This window comes from Electrophorus electricus, chromosome 16 (assembly GCF_041902795.1).
Source record: "Electrophorus electricus isolate QZ-2024a chromosome 16, ASM4190279v1, whole genome shotgun sequence".
NCBI lineage: Eukaryota > Metazoa > Chordata > Actinopteri > Gymnotiformes > Gymnotidae > Electrophorus > Electrophorus electricus.
This window is the reverse complement of record NC_137512.1, coordinates 20,344,092-20,367,913: the sequence shown is the minus strand read 5'-3', so window position 1 is coordinate 20,367,913 and position 23,822 is coordinate 20,344,092. Positions and strand designations below refer to the sequence as shown.

General features: G+C 38.7%; 1 protein-coding gene across 1 annotated transcript in view; it reads left to right on the top strand.

Annotated features, from left to right (window-relative positions):
• The first annotated feature begins 3,546 nt into the window (after window positions 1–3,546).
• glra4a (glycine receptor, alpha 4a) overlaps window positions 3,547–23,822 on the top strand; it is a 43,597-nt gene continuing 23,321 nt past the window's right edge. The window contains exon 1 of the mRNA XM_026997657.3: window positions 3,547–3,847. Within this exon, the coding sequence (XP_026853458.1) occupies window positions 3,780–3,847 (68 nt within the window). The 5' untranslated portion in view covers window positions 3,547–3,779. The remainder of the gene's footprint in view (window positions 3,848–23,822) is intronic.

The window sequence follows — 23,822 nt, the reverse complement described above, 5'->3', positions numbered from 1 at the left end:
TTTGTACAAATTCATATTCAGTGTTTCACACTGACATTTAAAAGCATGTAGTTATTTCTTCACAGATAGATGTGTTGTCAAAGTTTACACAGTGTAGTTAAACAGTGGTTATGTAATGGCTATATATGGCTATGTCAAAACATAATAACAGTCAAAAGAAAACTCTTAAAAAACTAATGTGATTTAAAGCCTACTGTGGCTTAGCTTTAGAGGCCAGTCATGTAAAATGTCATTTTCTCAGAGTGGTTTTATTTTTTACAGAACTACTCATATGGATTTGATCCCTCAGGAGCATGTTGACTTGAATGCAGTCTGTTGCACCTAGGACCCTGTCACTATTTGGTTGAAAACCAGAATAAATCAATGCATTTGTTTTATAACATAATTGCAATATGCCCTACAGTGCTGCAACAATGGCTCTCGAGGTGAACTCCTAAGTCAGTTTACTACCTGAACTACAGAAAGCATCCACTCGCCTTGTGTATTTTACATAGCTTTTGGTCAGTTATCAACACAATGCACTTGAATTTGATTGCATTTGTATGTACCCCCTACATGGTAGGACTGTTTTTGGCAGCAGTTACAACTGCTGTCAGTATTGCAAGCTGCATTGGAAGCTGCTGTCAGCATTGCAAATGTGAACTCTGGAATTTTGGAGCAGTTGTCTTGAAAAATTGCTTAAGCTCCATTAAGACTACTGTTGTGAACAACAATTAAGTCATTACACAGATGTTTAGTTGGACTGCCCACCCTAGGATATTTATTTATTTATTCTTTGTGTGTGTGTGTGTGTGTGTGTGTGTGTGTGTGTGTGTGTGTGTGTGTGTGTGTGTGTGATTGTGTGTGTGATTATGTGTGTGATTGTGTGTGTGGTTGTATGATTCAGGTCATCCTGCTGTCCCAGTGTACTTGTTCCTACAAATTATACTTCAGGATTTTTCTACACTTTGCTCAATTCATTTACATCCTGTCTTTACAAGCTTTACAGCGCCTAATGAGGAGAAGCATCCAGACTCTGGGATGCTGCCAACACCATGCCTTACCACAGAGATGGGATTCTTTGTCTACAGTGCAAAACATTTTGCTCACCATTAAGGTCCAAAAGTCAAACCCTAACATCTGTTCTTTCCCATGTCATTTCACATGCCAGTAGAAACCTGAGATGGTGTGTACATGGCACCATTGTCTCAGGAATATTTAATCCTGTCTCTGTGATGAAGAACTATAATTTCTTTGGTCTGTTGGTGGACTCCCTTACTGTGATTCATCTTACCCGGACAATCAGATTTGAAGGATGGCCTATTCTGGGAAGATTCACAATACTTCAAAATGTTTTTATATCCTTGTCTGGTGTCTGCCAAATAAATGTAAATACAAATGCACACAGGTTTACCCAATCCAGTTATTTTGTGACATGAAAAGAAGTGCTTTTTACATCAGAGGTTATTTAGGTGTGTCAGAGCAAGGATGATGAATACTTTAATTCAGTTCACTATTACAGAAAATATGGATTGCCATATTTAATTTAAATGATGGCAAATGGCAAATCTTCTGCTCTCTCCATATATTAGTGTCAAATGGGCTAGGGCCTGCTGTGTAGATGAGAAAATGGTAGTTGAAACCTTTGGTTTAAGGGAATGTGCAGTCGACTAAAGTTGGCTGGCAAGGAGCAACAGGAAAGGGTTTACCACTGCACATTACAGTCAGTCAGTCAGTTCCAGTGCAGTCCAGAAAAATTTAATAATGTAGTGGACAGTAATCAGAAGATTGGCTAGATCAATCCACTGAAGATTTCTGTTAGCCCATGACACCTAGGTTGATTGCCTGTGTTAAAATGCAAATTAAATGTGATGCATTATGGCCTTCTAGCTATGTAGGTGATCAGTTGCATCACTAGGCAGACTGCAGTCAATGTAGATAAGCTTGGCGAAATAATATTGCATATGGTGCAGACAAATTTGCTTAAAAGTAGAAGTATAATCACAGAATTGATGCACAAGTAACCTTTGTCCTCTATAGCATCAGTGACAACCAGGGTGCATAAAGATAATTCTAGAGCACATCATTAATGCAGAAAATTAAATAAAAGATCTGGGTACTGAAGAAGTGAAGATAAATTCCAGCAAAAGGGAAATTTAATTAGCTGTCTTTTTCCTCTTTAGCAAGCAATTATTTCTATTTATGCTGTGAATATGTTTTACTTTATTGTGCTGGTGTCAGAGTGATTATCCATGCCTTAAAACATAAACCATTTGTTCAATATTTTGGCTATAAGTAAAATGTTGGTATCTATTTCATAAAGAGATGTGTGTTTGATTTCAAAGCAGGAATAAATGTAACTAATATCAAATTTTGAAGGCATTTGGGGTGGCATGTCAATGGAACTGAAGGAGAAAGACAAAAAAAGTAAAAGAAAATGGGACAGTTCTGACGGGCAACAATGACAGATAATGGAGCCAAACAGGTGAATTCTTGACTTGATTTGCAGCCAAGTCATTCTCATCACTGGAGCAAAGATGCTACGCCCTATTAATATTTAATATGTTGTTATGTCTTGCATCGTTTAGAACAGAAGTCAGCACTGACGGGCATCAAGCATCCTATATAAGAAACATGGATGAGCAAAACAAAAGCTTTTTTTGTATTGTGCCCTGTCCTCTTTATTTAGAATAAGAAGTTCTTTCATTATCTTATCCAGAACCTCCTTCGTCATCATTACATGGCACTATAAATGATTCTCACCCGCACCACTGGAAAAGGGGGGGTTAACAGGCTTATGAAACATGTCTCTGCAAAAGTCAATACACACAATATCAATATTTGTCTCATAATGTACATATGGGTCTCAGTGCAAAAAAAAAAAAAAAAAAGAACATTTGCAAAGGTAAAAGGTCTAGCAACAGAGGTGCTTTGACAATTCGTTTGTTAGTACCATAGGACATGATATTTCCAGATTTTATTGCCAAAAAAGGGAAAGTAGACTAAACATTTCTTCCAAGGAAAAAGGTGATAAGAAATTATATCAGTATAAAATGTTCTGGGTATAACAACACTTCTTTCATGCATGTAACCATCTTTAGTGAGTTACCCAATAAAAGCTTCTACAGGAATTTTGTTACCATTGCACAAGTGAACTAATAGTTTAAATGATAGCATACTGCAGGAGAGCAGACATTGCAGACATTCAGACATGCATCAAAAACAGAGCCAAATGGGTATATAGGTTCCAAAATATCTATATCTCAGACTAAAATTGAAATATAGTCTTTTTCCATTTTACTTTGTCCAGGCATTGTGAAGCATTTATGAGTTATATGACATTGAAATTATTGATTTGATTTATTCACATTTATGCACATGCTCTAATGATCTCTCTCTCTTTAGTGATCTTTCAGCAGGTTCACGTATGTCTGTCTCATAGTCAAGAAATATGGTGCTGGCCCTTTAAATCATCTCTGTTAGATTTTCTGGAGCTAGGAGCTGGCTGTAAAAAGGAATGAGAAAGAAAGGGGGAAAGCACCCACTCTCTACAAACCACACGCAGAGACACACATGTCTGCGCTCTCACTGATTCTCACCACACCAGCAACAGCCAACACAGGAGTGGATTTTACTGTCAGCAGACAGACAGAGCAGGAAGAGAGAACTTTGTACACAGCCTGGATATTCAAGACAATGTGTTCTTTTGCAGTGTTACTTTCTAGACAGTGGAAGTGGTAATTTCTAAGATTATTACTGTGAGTCCTTTTACAAGGCTGAGAGAAAGACTGGGCAAGAGAATGCTCTCCCAACTCAGACGGATTCTATATGTTTTGCATTTGGGCTTTTTCCAATCCAGTATCATCAGGTAAGGTGTGCTTTGGATTTTACTGATATAATTGTGGGCGATTTGTTGTGTCAAATAGGACAGATATGATTGGGTTTCATGTGATTGAAGTTACCCAAAAATAACTGCAAAAACCATAAAAAACTAATACTAATCTAACCAGCACTTCGCATTTTTGTAGGCTCCTGCAAATTTCTAGGAATTAACCAAGGGGTGCTGTATTTTTCCTTTGTATCCATAAACCGCATTAAGGAATCATATTATATTTACAAACATTTACATTGTTGTAATGCTTTTTATTAGGTTTTCTGTTATAAATTTATTTCTGCCTATTTCAATGTAAAAATAATTTTGAATAGGCAGTATATGGAGTAGTGTGTATGAGATGTACAGAAATAGGTACAAAGAACCTTAAGGCTACAATACTTTTTGATCATCTTAAAACCATTTTTGAATGATCAGTCATAAAATGTTATATAGTATGTCCTTAATGTTTGCAACATATACATTTCTAACAGTGTATCTAAGTGAGATGACAAACCCACTATTTACCATATCCTTTTCTGAGTAGAACCTACTGCAACCTATAAAGCAGTACAAGGAGAACTTCTATTTATCATTTTCATATTTTAAAAAGAAAAGTTTTTACACACACACACACACACACACACACACACACACACAACAACAACAACAACAACAACAACAACAACACATACATAGGTAAAAGTCCTCAACATCACACAAAATGGGTTATGTTTTTGGGACTTATCCAAGTATCTTGATTTCAATTTAGCCTTGAATGTCTGTTTAATCTACAAAGACTACATACAAACAAAATCTGTGCCAGTGGAGTCATTACACAAAAAACAGCCTTTTCAGGAATCACTCTTTCTTTTTCTTGTTCTGTCTCATTGAAAGGTAAAAACAGTGAGAGTACTCCTCATTTAATGCCCTGTTCGCTCAAGTATGATCTGGCTGGAATTAAGATATGTACAGTTCCATAGACAAGGAGGAGAAATCTGCATCCAAAAATCCTTGTGCGCAACGAAGGTGCAAAGAAATTGAGAAAAGTGATAGAAAATCAAGGGATGATCAGAGAAATAGGAGGCACACAGGTGTTACATTCAGTGGTCTTCTGTGGGGCAAAGGAGAAAAGACAGCCCATAAGGGGGCAGTAATTTCATCTCTCTGGTGAGCCTGTAGAATAACCAGCACAAAGGAGATCTAGAAATGGGTAGTCTGTCACTGAGTGTAAAAAACAAATATGAAGCTGTGAGTCACAGTACACAGAAAACAGACCCAGATGCCAGATTATGAAAAGTGAGAGTCTGTCTGACAAAAGACAAATTTTCCACAGATCTTCTCCAAAGCAGAGCCAACATATGGCTATACAGCCAGTAGTCTAGGAGTTCTGATCCAAGCTCATGTCAGTCATGTAAGACCACTCATTAACACTGAAACATACTGTGGGAAAATTGAATAAACAGCATGGGCAGTTGGATTAGCAATTTGTGTGCAGGTTTATTTGATGGAGCGCTTTTGCACATGTAAAATTCGACATTTTCTACATTAAACTGACACTTTTATCCAAAGTGACTTAAGATTCTGAAGTGATGACAACCTAGTGGTGGTGAGGCTTGAACTGGCAACCTTCAGATTGATTCTGATTCTCAAGTACCTTAACCACTGAATTACCACCACCCCATGCACTAAGCTCTGTTTTGTGACAGAGAGCTGTGAATGGCATGTTTTCAGCAGGCAAAAGCTTTATGTACCTCAAACAACCATGTTTCAATGTCCCTTACTGTGCCTTGGACCTACTTGTCTGGAATATAACAGAATTTTCTTGGGTTGGGTTTGTTTGCATGTGTTGTATGCCTCTTTAACACAGGGGTCCAAGGAGATGGTCCTGAAAATATAAATGTAAATGTAAATATGCTTGTATGTTGGCTAGCTAACTATCTCAGTGAAAGCTCCTGCACCTGCTCAGGTGTTTGAATGCATTTATGCTATTTACCAGAAATCAGCCTAGGTCTGTAATAGAGTATTTTGCTATTCTTCATGGCATACTGATTTGGATTTGGAATTTGCAAACATTTTAGCAAACATGTCTGGGATTGAGAAGTGTTTGAGTTAATGAAAAAACACTGTGCCAATCTTTAATAACAAAGAAGTACACAAAATCGAAACTTCCAACTCCAAATGCAAAAGGCATGTTATTGTCTCTCTGGATTGAATGAGTGTAAAATGGTCTGTTCTAGGATCAGAAAAGAGCATCTGCTGCTTTTTGTGGGATCAGCTTCAAGCTTGCTGAAGTCTACAGGCCAAGATGGCACCATAAAATGTGTGTCCGAATCTTGTTATGCATTCACTGATGGGAAAGATTATTTGTCTGTCTGATTGTTTTTGTTTGTTTGTTTATTTAACTGGCTAAACATGAAATATTCTGTTATTTTCCCTGCAGTGCTAGTGTTGATACTGACCACACCAACTGGACTAAGGATATTGAGACATTAATAACCTATACCAGCACCTGTAGTAACACCTTGTGCACTCCAGACTCATTTTCTTTTAAATCAGAGCAGCACTTCCTGTTCTTCTAATATGTATCAATATGGAGAAACAGCATGTAAGAGGAGGCAGATACATACAACAGCATGTGGCTGAATTTGGTGCCAAGGATACAATGTAAGCAAGGATATATAGCTGAGAGGTAACGTCTCACTGAAAGTAGTTTCCCCTGAGCCATGGTAATCCAGGCAGCGCTGGCAGCCAGCAAGACGACTGTGAGCAATAGTTTCACACAGCATTTGTGGTGAGAAGAGAGTAAAAGCCCATTTCCTGTGTTAGTATGAAAAGGGCTCCATAATGATACTTCAAGACTGCTTGTAAATAGGGTAACGTCTAAATGAAAAAACAAAACAAAACAAAAAAACAGCTAGTATCACACATATCTTAGCATTATATAATTAATATTATATGTAGTTAGGTTAGGTTAGGTTACGTTATGTTAGGCTAGGTTAGGTTTATATACAACGGCCTTCTTACTTTATGCACAGCTACTACTTTTTAAATGAAGGAGACTCTGAGTTTTATATGCATGTGGTGAAGTGACAATTCCACATTCCACCCTCATCCCTAGCCACATAACAATAGCATGAAGTGTAACTAATATGGATGAACCCTGTGTAAACTTTTAATCTCTTCCAACTCTCCATAATGATTTGCATGCTAGTTGTCTGAAAGTCATCAGTATGCACTGCAATCTGCCCCTCAGGCTATGGCCTGGACTGGCCTGAGATGTAGCCTGGAGCCCATCCATTTTTTACAGCCCACAATTAAGTATGGCAGGGATCTGCTCGCATATACAGAGTAAGATGTCCCAAGGCTAGCAGTCCCGTGGTCCAGTGTATATACAGAGCTACAGACTCATTTAAATCCTAGACCTGGGGGATTCCCCGCTGCATGTGATCTGACAGGCTGAAGCAAAGTCCTAATGACCAGAATGGCCTTGCACAGACTGAACTTATTGCAGCAGGCCATTATATTCAGCATTATGAGAGAAGCACAAAGGGAATTTCACAATATTAAACTTGCTACCCATACCAGAGCCTCAAGAAGAAGTGTGATTGTGGAGAAGGAGAGCCATAAGGTAAGAGGTAGAAAGGTGTGGGAAGAGGAATCCAGAATAAAAGGAGGCGTATGCTTCCTTCTCATGTGTCACATATCCGATTCTCTGACAGGGTGGGTTGAACAGACATATAAAATAGAATTCTAATAAGAATGTTAAGTTACTGTAAGTTTTAAAATTATATATATATATATATATATATATATATATATATATATATATATATATAAGCTGCAAGCATTACATTACTATGTCTCTATGTATTACTGATCTACAGAAAAGCACTGGAACACAACAGGTATGTTTTGCCAAAGCCAAAAGATATTCTCCTGTGCTTGTGCATGTCACTGTAGCCTCAGCCTAACTCCACAGATGAACAGAATGTTTCCCACTCAGCTTCAAATACTTATTGTTATCAGTTTCCTAGCCACTGTCCAGAGAGAGAGATTGCTGACAGGCCTGGCATATCCCACGAATATCCTGAAATGCATCAGTCAACTAACAAAAAAAATACTATTTTTGAAGTTTTCCAGTATCCAAGTTATATCTTCTTATATAATAGCTCAGCAAATTATAGAAGACATTTTTATGCCATCACTGGACTGCTGCAAAACATCACTACCATGCAAACACATCAAGGCACTATATCAAAATTTCTTTCCACTCTTCATAGAATAACATTGAACTAACATTTATGTTGTATGTGATGAATGGAACCAGCTCTTAAATGTACAGGCCCTGTGTTCAGGGTGGGCACACAGTGCTTTTGTACCATAATAGCACTGTTTGGCCATGCAGCTGACTATGTAGCTGTATGACTGAGGTGCTGCCAGAAAGGGATGGATTTATAAGTATTACCATTCATTTTCTGGGGCTCAGTGGACCATTATATCATTATAGAAAATCTCACATTTTTGTAATCAGCATTCACTTTTTGCTGCATGACCTTGAAACAAGCATTATGACATTTTATGGAGTTTACAGTGAACAATTATGCAGTTCTTAAATCATGCATTCTTTATTTATTTATCTGTGTTTACTGTGGATGATGACCAGTGACATAGGAGCTATTCAGCAACTAGAGGGACATACATTAGAGATCAGAGTACTCAGTCTGCACCCAGAAATGTCCTACTGAGGAGAAGGTACAAAATATTTCTCAGTACAGTTTTTGATAAGGTTTCATTAAAAACATTACCCTTTCTATATGCTTTTTGTGTGTGTGTCAATTTATGTAACCAAAACTGACAGCTGACATTCAAACTATTTTACACCCATTTTTAGAAAGGATAAACAATTTAGCATTGTTGGACTGCACCCGGTTCATTAGACTGACTAACTAAATAGATAATATCATGAAGAAGGCTGGAAATTCAAAAATATCCTGTCAACACTGTTCCCATCAGCAGCTAACTATCAATGAAATGCCTGAGAATGGCTAACACAAATTATGTTTGGCAGCAGATGTCTAACTGTACTCTTGGCTAGATATTTTTGGATGGTGAACAACTCTCAGCTCAGCACAGGCATGTGTAAAAACTATTGTCACAAGACATGCACATACCAGCACAACACCCACTACCATGCCACTATCACTGCAGTCTGTCTGGTGTGCCAACCAGGTAGTATCCAGTGATGGTCCTGGGGTTCAAGACCAACCAGTAGTGAAAGAAATGAACAGTCTGTAATTCCAAACAAGTATTTAAAGCATCTATACAATGCATAGGTATACCTATTGACTAACAGTAGATACAAGATACTCTCTTTTTTTAATGCGTGCCTCCCCAAGCATTACTGCAGGAGTAATCTATTGTATTAATTGCAAGTGATGTAATCAGCTCTACATTGGAGAAACCAAGAGAAGGCTTGCTGATCATTTGAACATCTTTGAAATGCGATGGAATGAATGTTATAGATTAAAAACAATACATTGTCTAATATAAACTGGATCTATCAAAAGTACCTGGCTTGCACAGCTGATGAAGGTCCACTGTCTGAAATGTCCTATTTTTCTGGAAACCACAAGTTTGCCTGTCCTCAAGGTCATTCACATCAAGCACGACGAGTAAACAGAATAACAGTCCTCACAGGAGACATCAGGTTTAACTTTCCTTTTCCTTTTAACCAATTTATGTCACGCATGGGTAGTGAAGAAGACATGGGAAAACTGGTGATAAACAAGGTATTACACCTATACCTGTTAGATAACAACAATGACAGAACCCTTTTGAATGCAATGGAATGAGAGTGCAGCTACACTGGACCCATGTACTTCCTCGGAGCACTAAATAAATTAGAAGTAGCTGTTAGGGGCAGCCCTTGACTCTGCGCCTCTGAAGTAGGAGCAAATTAAAGTTAGCTGCACAAATCATAGTGTTACCCTTCATTCTCGGAAGGCGTGACCTGGGTGTTGACTACTACACAAACTGCAGAACTGAGCTACAAATGCCAAAATGTTTACTTTATTGATATTTTGTGTGTCACAGCTCCAGTACAAAGATTGACTTTGGCAGTCAGTTGCCATGACAATTGCCGTTTATTGATCTACCAAGTTTGAGGTCTTATCCATTACCCTACAGGACAGCTGACTTTTATTAAAAGGTAAATGGAGTCAGAGTAGCTTTCTCAAGGTTATGGCACTGGGGGGCATGGTGAATACAAGCACCATGAAGTCAGACCTCAGCTTCAGTGCCAGAAACACTCTGAAAGCCATTAGGAAGATTGACTTCTGTCCTTGAACTGAGAATAAAGCCCAAATATGAGGGCTTCTGTTGTGACTAATTGCAATGCAATTGATTGCTTCATAGGACAAGCAGTGTAAAAATATTTTATTCAGGGGATAATATAAATAATATAAAATCTCATATCTTTTGTTGTATGACCTTGGCATAAGCATTGTGAGTTCTTTATACGGTTAAAAACCATACATGTATATATGTATATAAGCCTCAATGGGGTTAATAACAGAGTATAAACTGTTACTTACAAAAAAAAGGTGAACTGCAAGCTGAACTGCAATAAACATATATATATATATATGTGTGTGTGTGTGTGTGTGTGTGTGTGTGTATATATGTGTGTGTGTGTGTGTGTGTGTGTGTGTGTGTGTGTGATGTTCAGTGTGTATATAAATATATATATATTTGAGTCCCATATAACTAGCTAATATATATATATATATATATATATATATATATATATATATATATATATATATATATATATATATATATATATATATATATATATATATATATATATATATATATATTTGAGGAACATATAACTAGCTAAGAAAGCAGATAGAGACTTTGGATCTCCATTGGTTCTCCTCAACCTATAGACCATCTCAACCTATAGACCATGTCACATTTTCTATGCAGGCTTTCCTTTGTGCCCACAAATGCTGAACTTGAGAGCTGAGGGCATTGGTTTAGGCATAAGTAATTACACAGCCCTTATGTTTATTGCAGTTCAGCTTTCTGGCTCTCTCAGTGAGCCAAGCATTGGTTCCATGTACCGTACTGTGCGGCTGGACTAATTACTGGCCAGCCTCACTCATCTGCCCTTAATGGGCTTTTAGCAGAACAGCATAGCATATCACTTTCATCAAGAAATACTCCTTCAGTGTGGGTAGGAACAAAAAGGCCAACACAGAGAAGCAGAAAAGGCAAGACTGCATCTGAAACTATACTAATTAGGTCTCATTTGTATGTCTGTATTATCAGCCTCCATGGTCAAGTGGATGTTGTTTATGGTTCAGTCTAGATAATTGAACAATTTGATGGTATCCAAGCAAGTATGTAATCAAATCCCTTTATGTTATTCCAAACCAAAGACAGTGGTTTTAGGACATTTTTACAGATTTATGTTACACACAATGGGGTTTTAAAATGCTTGTAAAAATTTCTACTCCACTGTAATCATTTGATACTTGTATAAAACCTCAAATGCTATTTCTGACCTACCAAGCTATTCTCCCATTAAAATGCAAAATATAATAATTTAAGATACTGAGCTCTGGGCTTCCATCTGCGATGGCTATCTGGATGCTGAGGAAATATCAATTCATCCATACTTTTTTGAATACTGGTACTATCAATTAAATGCATGTATATTTTGGAAGGATACCAAAAATGATCACTGCCAAATCCCCCTAAGGCAACTATAATACCTTTTAACCTGGTAGGGCTTTCTCTCTACCTTGTGACTCAAGTTGCCATGCACACATGCACAGTATCATATAGAAAGGCCACAAAAAGACAGCTAATGTGCCATCTTTTCCACCCGAGAGATCTCTGGTTTACTCTGGTGGACTATTGGTTATGGATGGCAATTACTTAACTGGCACCTTACGTGGCCATTTGAAATGTAGATACCAACCATATACTTGTAGAAGAAGGGCAAAGAATATCCACAAGATATTACATGGAGCACTTCTTTAATTTTTCAAAAGCTAATCTTGCTCTTTGCCTGTTATGGATAATTTGATTAAAATCCAGATTGTTTTTGTGTAACATGCCTGACACTTTACGCATAATCTTTCTGCCACATATGGCTGTGCTTCAGGAAGGTGCTTCCACCCAAAAAAACTAAACAAATAAACTTTCTATTTGACAATGGAAAAGGATTTGTTCTCCATATGCTTCAGTGTGCGAGTGGGCAGAAATGCTGTCTTGCACCTCAATGAGCTTGTGAGGATTACACATAATCCTCTGGGATGCCAGTCTCAGTCTAGACTGCATCCCTGTGTCTGCTACAAAGAATACACTACATCTTCCAAGCACCTCTCAAGAGGAATGGTACCTTTTCTGCTTGGTAAATCAGTTTAGGGTGTGAGTATTACCACATGAGACTCTACTGTAGAGAATATTATGACTACTACTCTTTCATTGCTAAACTGATTACATTTTGTGTGAGAAACTGAAAGTATCAATTGTCTGTCTGCTAGTACTGAGATATAATATTTGGCCGAAATTATGTGGACACTACCGTGAAGCTTATATGAGTTTATATATATTTCAAATTCATGGGCAACTGAATATGGAGCCTCATCCACCCTTTGTATCTAAAATAACCTCTACTACTCTAGAAAGGATTTCCCCAAGACTGGAGTGTGTCTGTGGGAATTTGTGCCCATTCAGTCAAAAGACATTTGTGAAGCATTGATGATGAACCAAAGGCCTGGCTTGCAATAGACGCTCCAATTTATTACACTGTTGTTTAGTGGGATTGAGGTCAGGACTCTGTGTAGGCCACTGGAGTTCCTCCACACCAAACTCATCAAACCATGTCTTTATGAACATCATTCTGTGCACAAGGGCACATCCATTCGGGAACAGAAAAGGGCCATCCCAACACTGTTGCCACAAAAATAAAAGCATATTAAAAATAGTGCCAAAGCATCATTCCTCTTCCTCCAAATTTTACTGACGGCACTATGCATTCTGATAGCATTCTCATGGCATCTGGAAAATCCAGTTTTCTCCATAAGACTGCCAGCTAGTTAAGTGTGTCATCACTCCAGGGGACACATTTCCACTTCTCAAGAGTCCAGTGGTGGCATGCTTACACCACTCCAGCCAATGCTTACCACTACTTCTAGTTATCTTAGATTTGCGTGCAACTGCTCAGCCATGGAAACCCTTGGAACCCATGGAAGCTCCTCTCACACAATTCTTCTACTGATGTTGCTTTCAGAAGCAGTTTGGACCTTTGTAGTGAGTGATGCAATTTTTACTTGTTACGTGCTGCAGCACTGGGCACCTCTGTTCTGTAAGCTTGTATAGTCTATGTATTTGTGGCTCAGCTGTTGCTCCTAGGTGCTTTTATTTCACAATAATAGCACATAATACAGTGCATTTGCACAATCCATTTTTTTGTGAGCATTTTAAACAAAAAAAAGAAAGCTTGTATTATACTTTTGTGTAGATACTGATGCTAATCATGGTTTACTGTAATACAACAAAGTAGTCACAGATGTGTACTATATTTGGCCTGCTCTTAATGGCCTTCATACATCAGAAATCAAAAGGGTCTCATACTCTTGATAACCATCGATACACATTTTTTTCAGTTATGACTAAATACTTAATAGGGAATTCAGAATAACCTTATAAACAATCCAGACTCCCATGCCTTCCAAATAAAAGAATCTTATTTACACCAATTAAATTTGATAAATTACATATGTCCAGTTTATTTTATTATTTTACTAAGTTCAAATACTAGGTCAAAATCATCTTGACACAAAAAAGAAACAGGTATTTACACAACATACACCAGTTTTGGAGATGCCGTGACCCCAATAACAATCAATTCCTAATGCAGAACTAACTGAAATCATAGGTGATATCTTACTAATAAAAAAATCAAGAAGGACTTTGAATCAGAGAATGCTTTTGAAACTGAATATCTCTATGAAGATATTGTCAAGGACTTTAATATTCTATGATTCACACAAGCTCAGTGATAAACAGCAATAGAAGCAGACACCACATGACTGAAAGCAGCTTTGAATAGATAACCTAACTAACTTATTACAGTCCTATTATGCTTATATTAGTCTGGTTGTGTCACTCAGACCATAAAAAAATCCAAATATTTGAGCCAAATCATTGAGCTGATTTGCCATTGTTAGCTTGGCTCATGTAGACGTCAGTATAGACATACAATGAATATGTGCCATGCACAGCAAGCATTACATTTTCTAAAACTTTGTACATTCAGTACACAGCATACAATAATAGGTAATGAAAAGTCTACATAGCAGAACTTGCATGATACTGATTGTTTGACAGCTCATGTACACACTGTAGCATACATACAAAAAAGCACTCAATGTTTTATTGAGTAGGGTACTGCTTCAATCGATGAGTGCAATGAACATTAAGATAATGTTAGAGGTGCAATCTGCTCTAATGTTAAAGTTCAAGTTAAAAGTAAATTGGGGTTGCATACAAAATATTATGCTCTAATGAGTCCATTGAGACTTTCCACCTAGTACTGATTCTGATTCCAGGAACCTTAGGAGCAGGCTTAGTACACAGGTAGAGGGTGATGGAGGCCAAGAGGAGCTCGCCTAAGTCTGACATCCCCAGAGGGAGAGGCATGGAGAAAAAGAAGAAAATAATTGACTACCCAACCCCGATGATGTGCGCCACTTGTCCATAGGACAGACAAGTGAGTCTGACTTGGTAGCTCATATATTCGTGACTCAGCAGGGCAGGTATTGTGCAGCTGGAAGAAGAAACTTATTTTGGTCCATGCAATTAAAAGAGATCCATTAAGCTCATTTTGAATATTCATAATTTTATTTTGGGGGTCTACTGCAATAGACTTATATATGCTTCAGTGTTCCAAAAGCAGATAATCTTTCCCATAACGCACATTTATATTGACCCTCCATCATAAACACTCTATCAGAGCTCCTGTGTCTTTAAGCCCTCCCTCCCAATGAGCCCAGTGTATCTCTGTGTATGCTTTTTGTGCCAACATCTTGCATCTTGCCACTTGTTGACACTTGCCACTGGCTGAACTGTCACAGAGGTTCCTTTGCACAGTCTGCATCCTGGGACATCCTGAGTCTGATGTGATACATTCCTGCTTCAAATGACCTAATATTTACCACTTGATCTAGTGCTGCCATGATTAATGTTTTGGTGCTATCCCTAAGTCCTGCCTTTTTCAGCTATTGTTAGGATTGTTGTTCGTCAGCCACCTCTGCTATCTGTTGGTGGTATAATCCATGAAGGGGCTATACTATATGTATAGTGGCAGAGGGCAGCCCTATTACTAAGATATAAAATATAATTGTGGATCTGGAGCATCTATTAATCATAATTGAATACATCATTGAATGTAAACAATTAGTGTAGGTTCTAAAATATGCATTTGGTCTTAAACTGTCACAGCAAACCACATTGAATGACAAACAAGTCAGTTGCACTTGTCTTTCAGAGCAACCTTGCTATCAGTCTGGCTATCAATGTTACAAAGTGACAACAATCACCAATGATCCCACATTTGTGTCTGCAACTGGATGAGATATGTCACGATACCATGATACGGCCCCTCTCTCCTCCTCAAATGTGTCTGTGTGTGTGTTCGTTAGTCTGTAGTGCCACACCCTCTTGTGTCATCCACCTGATCCTTGTTGTGCGTAATCATTGAGTGTTCATATATATCTCTTGTGTGTCGTCGTATGTTTGTCTGTGTTTGATGTAATATAGCATGGGTGCTAAGTGTAGGTGTTTTGCGTTATTAAAACATTTGTTTCAATGTGCCTCGTCCCCGCATCCTGCTTAAGCTTCGTAGCGTCACAGAAACACCGACTGATCAAGAATGCCTGCGAGAGGAAAAAGGAAGGTAAATAAGGGAGTTAGATGCCTTCCTATAGCCCATACAGGGAAGCCCCCCATGTCCTTGGGCACCCTCCTGATGCCCACAAGAGGTGAGCGTGGTCCAGGTGCCGAGGCAGAGGACTGGTATAATGATTTCCAGTCCTCGGAGTTGGACTCCGTGGACTTCAATTATCCAACGAAGTGGCCGTCACTCATCCTGGCCTCACTCCAGGGATCTTCGACAGGGAGGAACCCGCTGGATGATTTTGGGGGGCCCTGTATATGGTCCGGGGTCGGACGCAGCTGAGGACTGCGATAACCAGCAATTGGAGATGGACTCCGCTGGGTCCTATGACCCCTTCATGGACTATCTAGGGGGCTGCGCTGAGTATGGATAGAGAGGGGAGTACCATGACATTGGTCTGTGGTCGGAAATGGGGTCCAATCGTGAGGAGGACCCTTCGATGGAGGTAGAGGAGGTCCCTTATGGGAAACCTTCCTCGCAGAGCGACATTACAGGCTCCGAGGATGACGAGCCCCCAGCAGCCAAGGCTCCACCTAAGGCTCCACACAGGGCACACTGCCCTGGAGTGAGCAAGCTGCCCTGGATGACTGGCAGAGAAGTGGCCTCATCTTCAGAGGACACTCCTCTCCCAAAGTGCATGTGCCTATGCCTAAGCCTCGTGGAGGCAAAAAGGCAGCGACACCAGTGCCTGCACCAGAACTGGGCAATATGGCTGATGCACTTCCCAGCTTGCATGCGCCAAAATCGGGAGGCACCACTACCCAAGCCAGAGAAGAATGGTCCTCCCCAGCCTGGTCAGCCTCCGAAGCAGCCAATGATTTGTGGGCTGGATGGGGTGCCTTCTCCCTTCCTCGGACTATTGAATATGTGTGGTGTTGTTCATATGCCTGTCCCTGTCACCATGCCCGTCCCCATTACCTTAAATGTACCAATCACTTTGTTCCCCTCTGTGTCTGTGTCAGTGCCCATTAGTGTGTGTGTTCCTGTATCTGTCTTTGTCTTAGTTCCGGTATTCCCCCCCGTGTTCCTGTTCGCGCTGGCCCGTGGTGGACTGCCTGGTCCTCTGGCCTCGCCGTTTGGCGTTGGTCTTGGGTCCGCAGCCCGTTAGGCTGGTGCGCTGGGAGTCGTGCCCTTGAGGGGGGCTCTGTCACGATACAGCCCCTCCCTCCTCCTCAAACGTCTCGTGTGTTCGTTAGTCTGTAGTGCCACGCCCACTTGTGTTGTCCACCTGATCCTTGTTGTGTGTAATCGTCGAGTGTGTATATATATCTCTCGTCGTATGTTTGTCGGTGTTTGATGTAATATAGCATGTGTGCTAAGTATAGGTGTTTTGTGTTATTAAAACATTTGTTTCAACCTGCCTCATCCCCGCATCCTGCTCAAGCCTCACAAATGCATACTAAAAATGACAAACCACACATTTAGCCAGCTCAGTGCTCAGGTGATTAGAACATAAAGCATAAAGTTGTTGATTTTTTTTTCAGCACCCATACTGTACACAAATATGATCCTATTTTTAAGCAAGTGTACATCAGCAATACTTCAGAGAGGCACTTATTTCAGTGTATGTCCATAAATTACTTGCAGTTTTATTTTAACTTAGCTGTGCAAAATTAAAGGCCTATGTTTGGTTACATGGGGTGAGATTAAAGCATTTCAAAATCCAGATTTAAATAAAAAACAACCTTAATCAAACACAAAGCATATAGTTGATACTAATATTCAAACATGGATATAGATACTCACAGTAAGTAGGTTCAGAATTTTGCTGGTAGGTCATTCTGGATTCTATTTTTTTTTTTTAAACAACAAACATACACATACTAAAATGTAAAAACATTTTCTCCCTGTTATTTTTTTTTTCTTTTTTGTACCAATCATATAAAAAAATTTTTTTTATTTATATAGCACTTTTCATTTTTAGTATAAAATCTCAAAGTACTTTACATAACTGCAGTCTTAAGAAGTCTTTAGCTTGGATTTAAAAACATCTATTGATCTTGCATTCCGAATTGTGACATTTGAAGGAAGGAGCAAAACGTCAGTGCAGGAAAAAAATAGGAACATTTTATTTGCAGCTCAAATACAAACAAAAGGAAAAAAGTCCAAAAAATGAACACAACCACAAGTGTCATTTTGAGGCAGTTCCTTTGGCTTCTATGTAGCACAAAGGCTTAAAAGGGGAAGATATGATGAGGAAGTGAATAAGGGACAGGTGTGTATGGCATTTCCCTTGGGTTGTATGCTGACTGAACCATGACAACAGGATAGGAACTATCCATAGGGAACCTTTGGTGGAGGATATATGGTGGTATGGAACTGTTGCTCAGGGTTTAGCCTGTTCCAGTGAGGGGTAATGCTAATGCTACAGCATCACTTGGCTGTGCACAAGGTGAGGTGACATGGTTTGAAAAATTTGGTGTGGAGGAACTCCAGAGGCCTGCACAGATCCCTGACCTCAACCTCATTGGACACCTTTGGCATGAACTGACCTTCTTGCCTAAAATCAGTGCCTAACCTCACAAATGCTCTTTTTACTGAATGGACAAAAATTAAAACAGAAACTCTACAATCTTATAGAAAGTCTTCCCAGAAGAGTTGTGGCTGTTACCACCACGAGGGGGGGGGGGCGGTCAACTCCATATTAAAGTCAATGTTTCTAGAAAGGCATGTCCAACAAGCTCATTACAGCACTAATGCAAACTCACCAACATTTCATATTTGACATAAAAGCCTACATAGCCCTGTTGCATGAAGATTTAATTACAAATGATAACGAATATGCCAAAAATTCAAAGAAGATACCACCTACTACTTGAAAAGAGAGCCTCTTTGGCATATGTAAAGATGATTTTCAGAAAAGCCCAGTTTTGTAAATAATACTCTTTTTTTAAGTTTTGCTGTGAGGTTTCTCAAATTTAATGACTGCACATGCTATAAAATGTATGACATTGTGCCTCATTGTGTCATGAGGCATGTCTTTCCTGTCAAGTCATGATAGATTGTGCTAGTAGGGTGTGAGATATGGTGTGGGGTGAGACAAGTGCTTTCCGGTAGGAGGGATCAGGTCCACTTGTGGGTTTGTAGGCAAGCGTGAGCATTTTAAATCTAATGCGGGCAACTACAGGAAGCCAGTGGAGGGAATGCAGCATTAGTCATGAGTGTGAACTGGGGAAGATTGAATGAGTCATGCAGCCACACTCTACATCAGCTGCAAAGGTCTAGTGGTGCATGCAGGAAGGCCTTCTAAGGATGAACTGCAGTAGTCTAGTCTTTAAATGACAAGTGACAAGTGAAGTAACTTAGGAGCATCTCTAGAAAGAAACAGTTAAATTTTCCCACTGTTATACAAGAGAAACCTGTACAGGCATGTGAGTAATATTGGCAGAGAATGATAACTAGTTGTCCAGGACAATTATATTTGTACTTACATTTCTTTTATTTTCAAATTACATGATAAAATAGATGTGTTACTTGACATAAAGGATCATATGCAGAAATTACATCTTTCAAATTCTAAAAAGTTTAATATATATTCACTGGCCACTTTATTAGGTACACCTCTCCAACTGCTCGTTAATACAAATATTGTTGATGCTAGGTCAGAGGTCAAAGGAGAATGGCCACACTGGTTCGAGCTGTTAGAAAGGTAACAGTAATTGATGCAACCATTCATTACAACCAAGGTATGCATATCTCTGAATGCACAACACAATGAAACTTGAAGCAGGTGGGCTACAGCAGGAGAAGACCCCACCAAGTGCTACTCCTTGCCTGGTCTGAGGAGTCTTGATTTCTGCTGCAACATTCAGATGATAGAGACAACATGGATAGCACGGTTCCATCCTGCCTTGTATCAAGGGTTCAAGTTGGTGGTGGTGTAATGGCATGGGGAATATTTTTTTGGCACATTAGCCTATTACCAATTGAGTATCGTTTAGGTTCTCTAGCCTACTTGAGTATTGCTGCTGACCATATTCATCCCTTCAACATGACAATGAGTTCACTGTACTCAAATGGCCTCCACAACCACCAGATCTCAATCCAATAGAGCGACTTTGAAATTCATATCATTGATGTGCAGCCAACAAATCTGCAGCAACTATGTGATGCTGTCATGTCAAGGTGGGCCAAAATCTCAGAGGATTATTTTCAATACCTTGTTGAATCTATGCCACAAAGAATTAATACAGTTCAGAAGGCAAAAGGGAGTCCTACCTGGTGCTATAAAGGTGTGCATAATAAAGTGGTCAGTGAGTGTATGTATGTTAAACAGTTGGGCTCACTTTAAAATAAGAAGCCTATAATGATCAACAGTTGACTCATAAATTTAAGTGAATTTCCCTAATGATTTGAAGTACTCAAAAAAGGGAGGGGGTGGGGTAAAGAGATGAAAACACCATCATAAAAGCTAACATTTAAAAGCTAAGTTTTAAAAGCTGTAAGAATCCCAAAGGTTTAATAAAAAAAATAACTTCAGTTGATCAAGTTAAAACTTTAGCTAAGATCACATTACTTATGCTTTGATGTGAAAAAAGTGCATGAGCCCAGGGGAAGTACCAGAATAACATTGCATTTCAAATGCTGTTGCTTTGAACTTATGGATTTATATAATAATCCCCAAAAAATGAATCCACATGCTGTTTTTACTGGATTGCTCTTTGTACTTTAAGCGGGACATGAATTGAATGGAAGAACACTACTGGAATACCCCCTTAGATATACCACAGCCTAGTCCATGAGCTGTCTGTGCTCTCTCATACCACACATCTCTACAGTGCTACTGCTCTGTGAAGTCTGCTTCAGTCTGGGTTCAGAAATCAAGGTACATATCTTTGCCACTCAAACAATACAATGAATAGAAATTATAACATCCTTCCTGAAGGATGCAGAATGAGCAATAAAGTATTTCTTATTATTAACCAAACTAATAAAAGCTCATGTTTGATATCAGACATCTCTGAGATGGCAGAGATTTGTATATTCTTCCAAATAAATCTAAAGATTACATTATAGATAAGCAGTGATTGGGAGAAAGGTTATCTACATGATGCCAAATAACTCTTAATTAACACTTTTTTTATATGCTTTTAAACATGTCCAACTTTTCATCCATCCATATACATAGGTAAATTAGTTTGGTAGGCACACCATTTAACACATTATGAATATTACTTTTGAAAGCTAACTCAAAAATATCTGCACTTTTACCATTTTTAATAGTCACACTTTGCCAGTCATCAAACATGTAAGCAATATCAAACAGCTCAAATCTGAAGAGATTTGTTCCAACATCAAAGGCAGATAGTTCAAGCCCCACCACTGCCAAGTTACCACTGTTGGGCCCCTGAGCAAGTCATAATTATAAGGCACTTTGGATAAAAGTGTCAGCTAAATGTAAGTGGCGTCAGGAACATTTGGCCCTTTTCAATCCTGGATCATAAGTATCATATATCACCTCCCAGTAAGTGTATAATTATATTTTTTGTGGAAGGGGTGTTATTTTAATAGATTTTACCAACACATATTGCTATTTTCCTGAACTCGACCTAATCAGTAATATGCCATTTTTTATTTTTTATGTAGTCTCTTGTAGGGAATAGGCATAATGGATATGTAAACAGTGGAGAAGATATGGAATTAATGAAGAATATTCTGAAACTGAATCAGAAATTAAACGGACCTTTGATTTATCACACCACTGAAGAAAATCATGCTCAGTAGAATATACAGTACCTGGCCAAAAAAAAAAGGTCTAAGCAAATAGGTAAGAGCCTCCCATTGGATAATTACTGCATGGGTGATTATGTGTCAGCTGGCAACAAGCTCTTTAACCCTAACTGACACAGTGAGTAGCTTCTCATTTGTTAAACAACCATGTCGAAAGACACATCCTGTGGTCGTGGAAAAGATATTAATCTGTTTCAGAAGGGTCAAATTATTGGCATGCATCAAGCAGAGAAAGCATCAAAGGAGATTGCTGAAATTACTAAAATTGGGTTAAGAACTGTCCAACGCATTATTAAAATGTGGAAGGACAGTAGGGAAACATCATCTTCAAGGAGGGAATGTGGTCGGAAAAAAAATCTTGAATGATCATGATCGGCGATTACTTAAACGTGGTGAAATGAAATCGTAGAAAAACAACAGTAGAACTCAGGGATATGTTTAATAGTGAATGTAAGAGCATTTCCACACACACAATGCAAAGGGAACACAAGGCATTGGGACTAAACAGCAGCGTAGCCTTAAGAAAACCACTTGTCAGTGAGGTTAGTCGGCAAAAACAGCTTCAGTTTGCTAGGGAGCATAAAGATTGGACTCTGGAGCAATAGAAGAAGGTCATGTGGTCTGATAAGTCCAGATGTACCCTGCTCCAGAATAATGGGCGCATCAGGGTAAGAAGAGAGGCGGCTGAAGTGATGCACCCATCGTGCCTAGTGCCTACCGTACAAGCCTGTGGGAGCAGTGCTATGAACTGGGGTTGCTGCAGTTGGTCAGGTCTAGGTTCAGCAACGTTATGTGCCCAAAGAATAAGGTCAGCTGACTACCTGAATATACTGAACGACCAGGTTATTCCATCAATGGATTTTTTCTTCCCTGATTGCATGGGAATATTCCAAAATGACAATGCCAGGATTCACTGGGCTCGTATTGTGAAAGATTAGTTCAGGGAGCATGAGACATAATTTTCACACACTGATTGGCCACCACAGAGTCCAGACCTGCACCCCATTGAGAATCTTTGGGAAGTGCTGAAGAAGACTTTATGCAGTGGTCCAACTCTCCCATCATCAATACAAGATCTTGGGGAAAAGGCTGGACAGAAATAAATGTTGTGACATTGCAGAAGTTTGTGGAAACCATGCCATAGGGAATGTGTGCCAAACTGTAGCTGATCAAATATTTTACGGCATCATGAAGGCCCAGCTAAAATTGTTCTGTTTAACATTTAACAATTGCATACTTTTCATGTGTGTGATAATACAAACTTCACTGGAAAGACATGCTAAGATGTTTTAACATTATTTGAGTGCACAAATAACTGGACAATAATTATTGTCCAGTAGTTATTGATATTTTTCATCTAACTAATTTAGGGCCTCATTGATCTAATTTGTGACTAATCCTTGCCAGAGCAGCAATAGCAGGTTTGAAGAAGTAACCTGATCTTTGTGGAGAGCACATACAAATGCAATGGTTGAATCTCATACATAAAAAAGCAAGGAATTTTGTTTTAATTTAAGATGAGTTCAAGAATCTGGTTTTAGACACATTTTTAATTTTTGACAACTTACATAAATTAAACCCCAATGTTATAAACCCAGCTTGTAAAAATGCAGTTGTGCTGTAGAAGACCCTTTCATTTTCATTTCAAGAGATAATTTTTTCCTATATTTCCATTTAAGTCAAAGAATTAAACATTTTTTTTCTGATCTTTTCAGGCAGATTTTGTGAGACTCCAGTCCTGAGAGCTAATTACAACATGTCTCATTTAACAAAAAAATTAATAAATAAATAAATGTGTATATATATATATATATATATATATATATATATATATATATATATATATTTATTTTTTTTTATTTATTATTTTTTTTTTTATTATTATTATTTTTTCTCCTGTCACTTGTTATGTGGGAATATAAAACTAAGTGACCATGTAGTATTATAGTCCTCCAGCTGCACGAGTGACACAGGAACATCACCATATACTGGTGCTGCTTATAGAAGGCAAGACAAACCCAGAGCTGAAAATTACACTCTGGTCCAAATCTTTTATCTCCATGACGCTGCTGATCAAAAGGGAGGGTTGGGTAAGGCTCTGACAGGAGAGTTCTAAAGACAAGTGAAAAACTAGGAAATTGCCAATGCAGGCACTCGGTTCATTTCATGTTTAAAGAAAAACAGTGAAGCATATGATTATGTAGTTGATATTCAGATTTAGTGTTTAATAAGCCATTATGTGTACTACTGTAAAGAAAGCCTTTT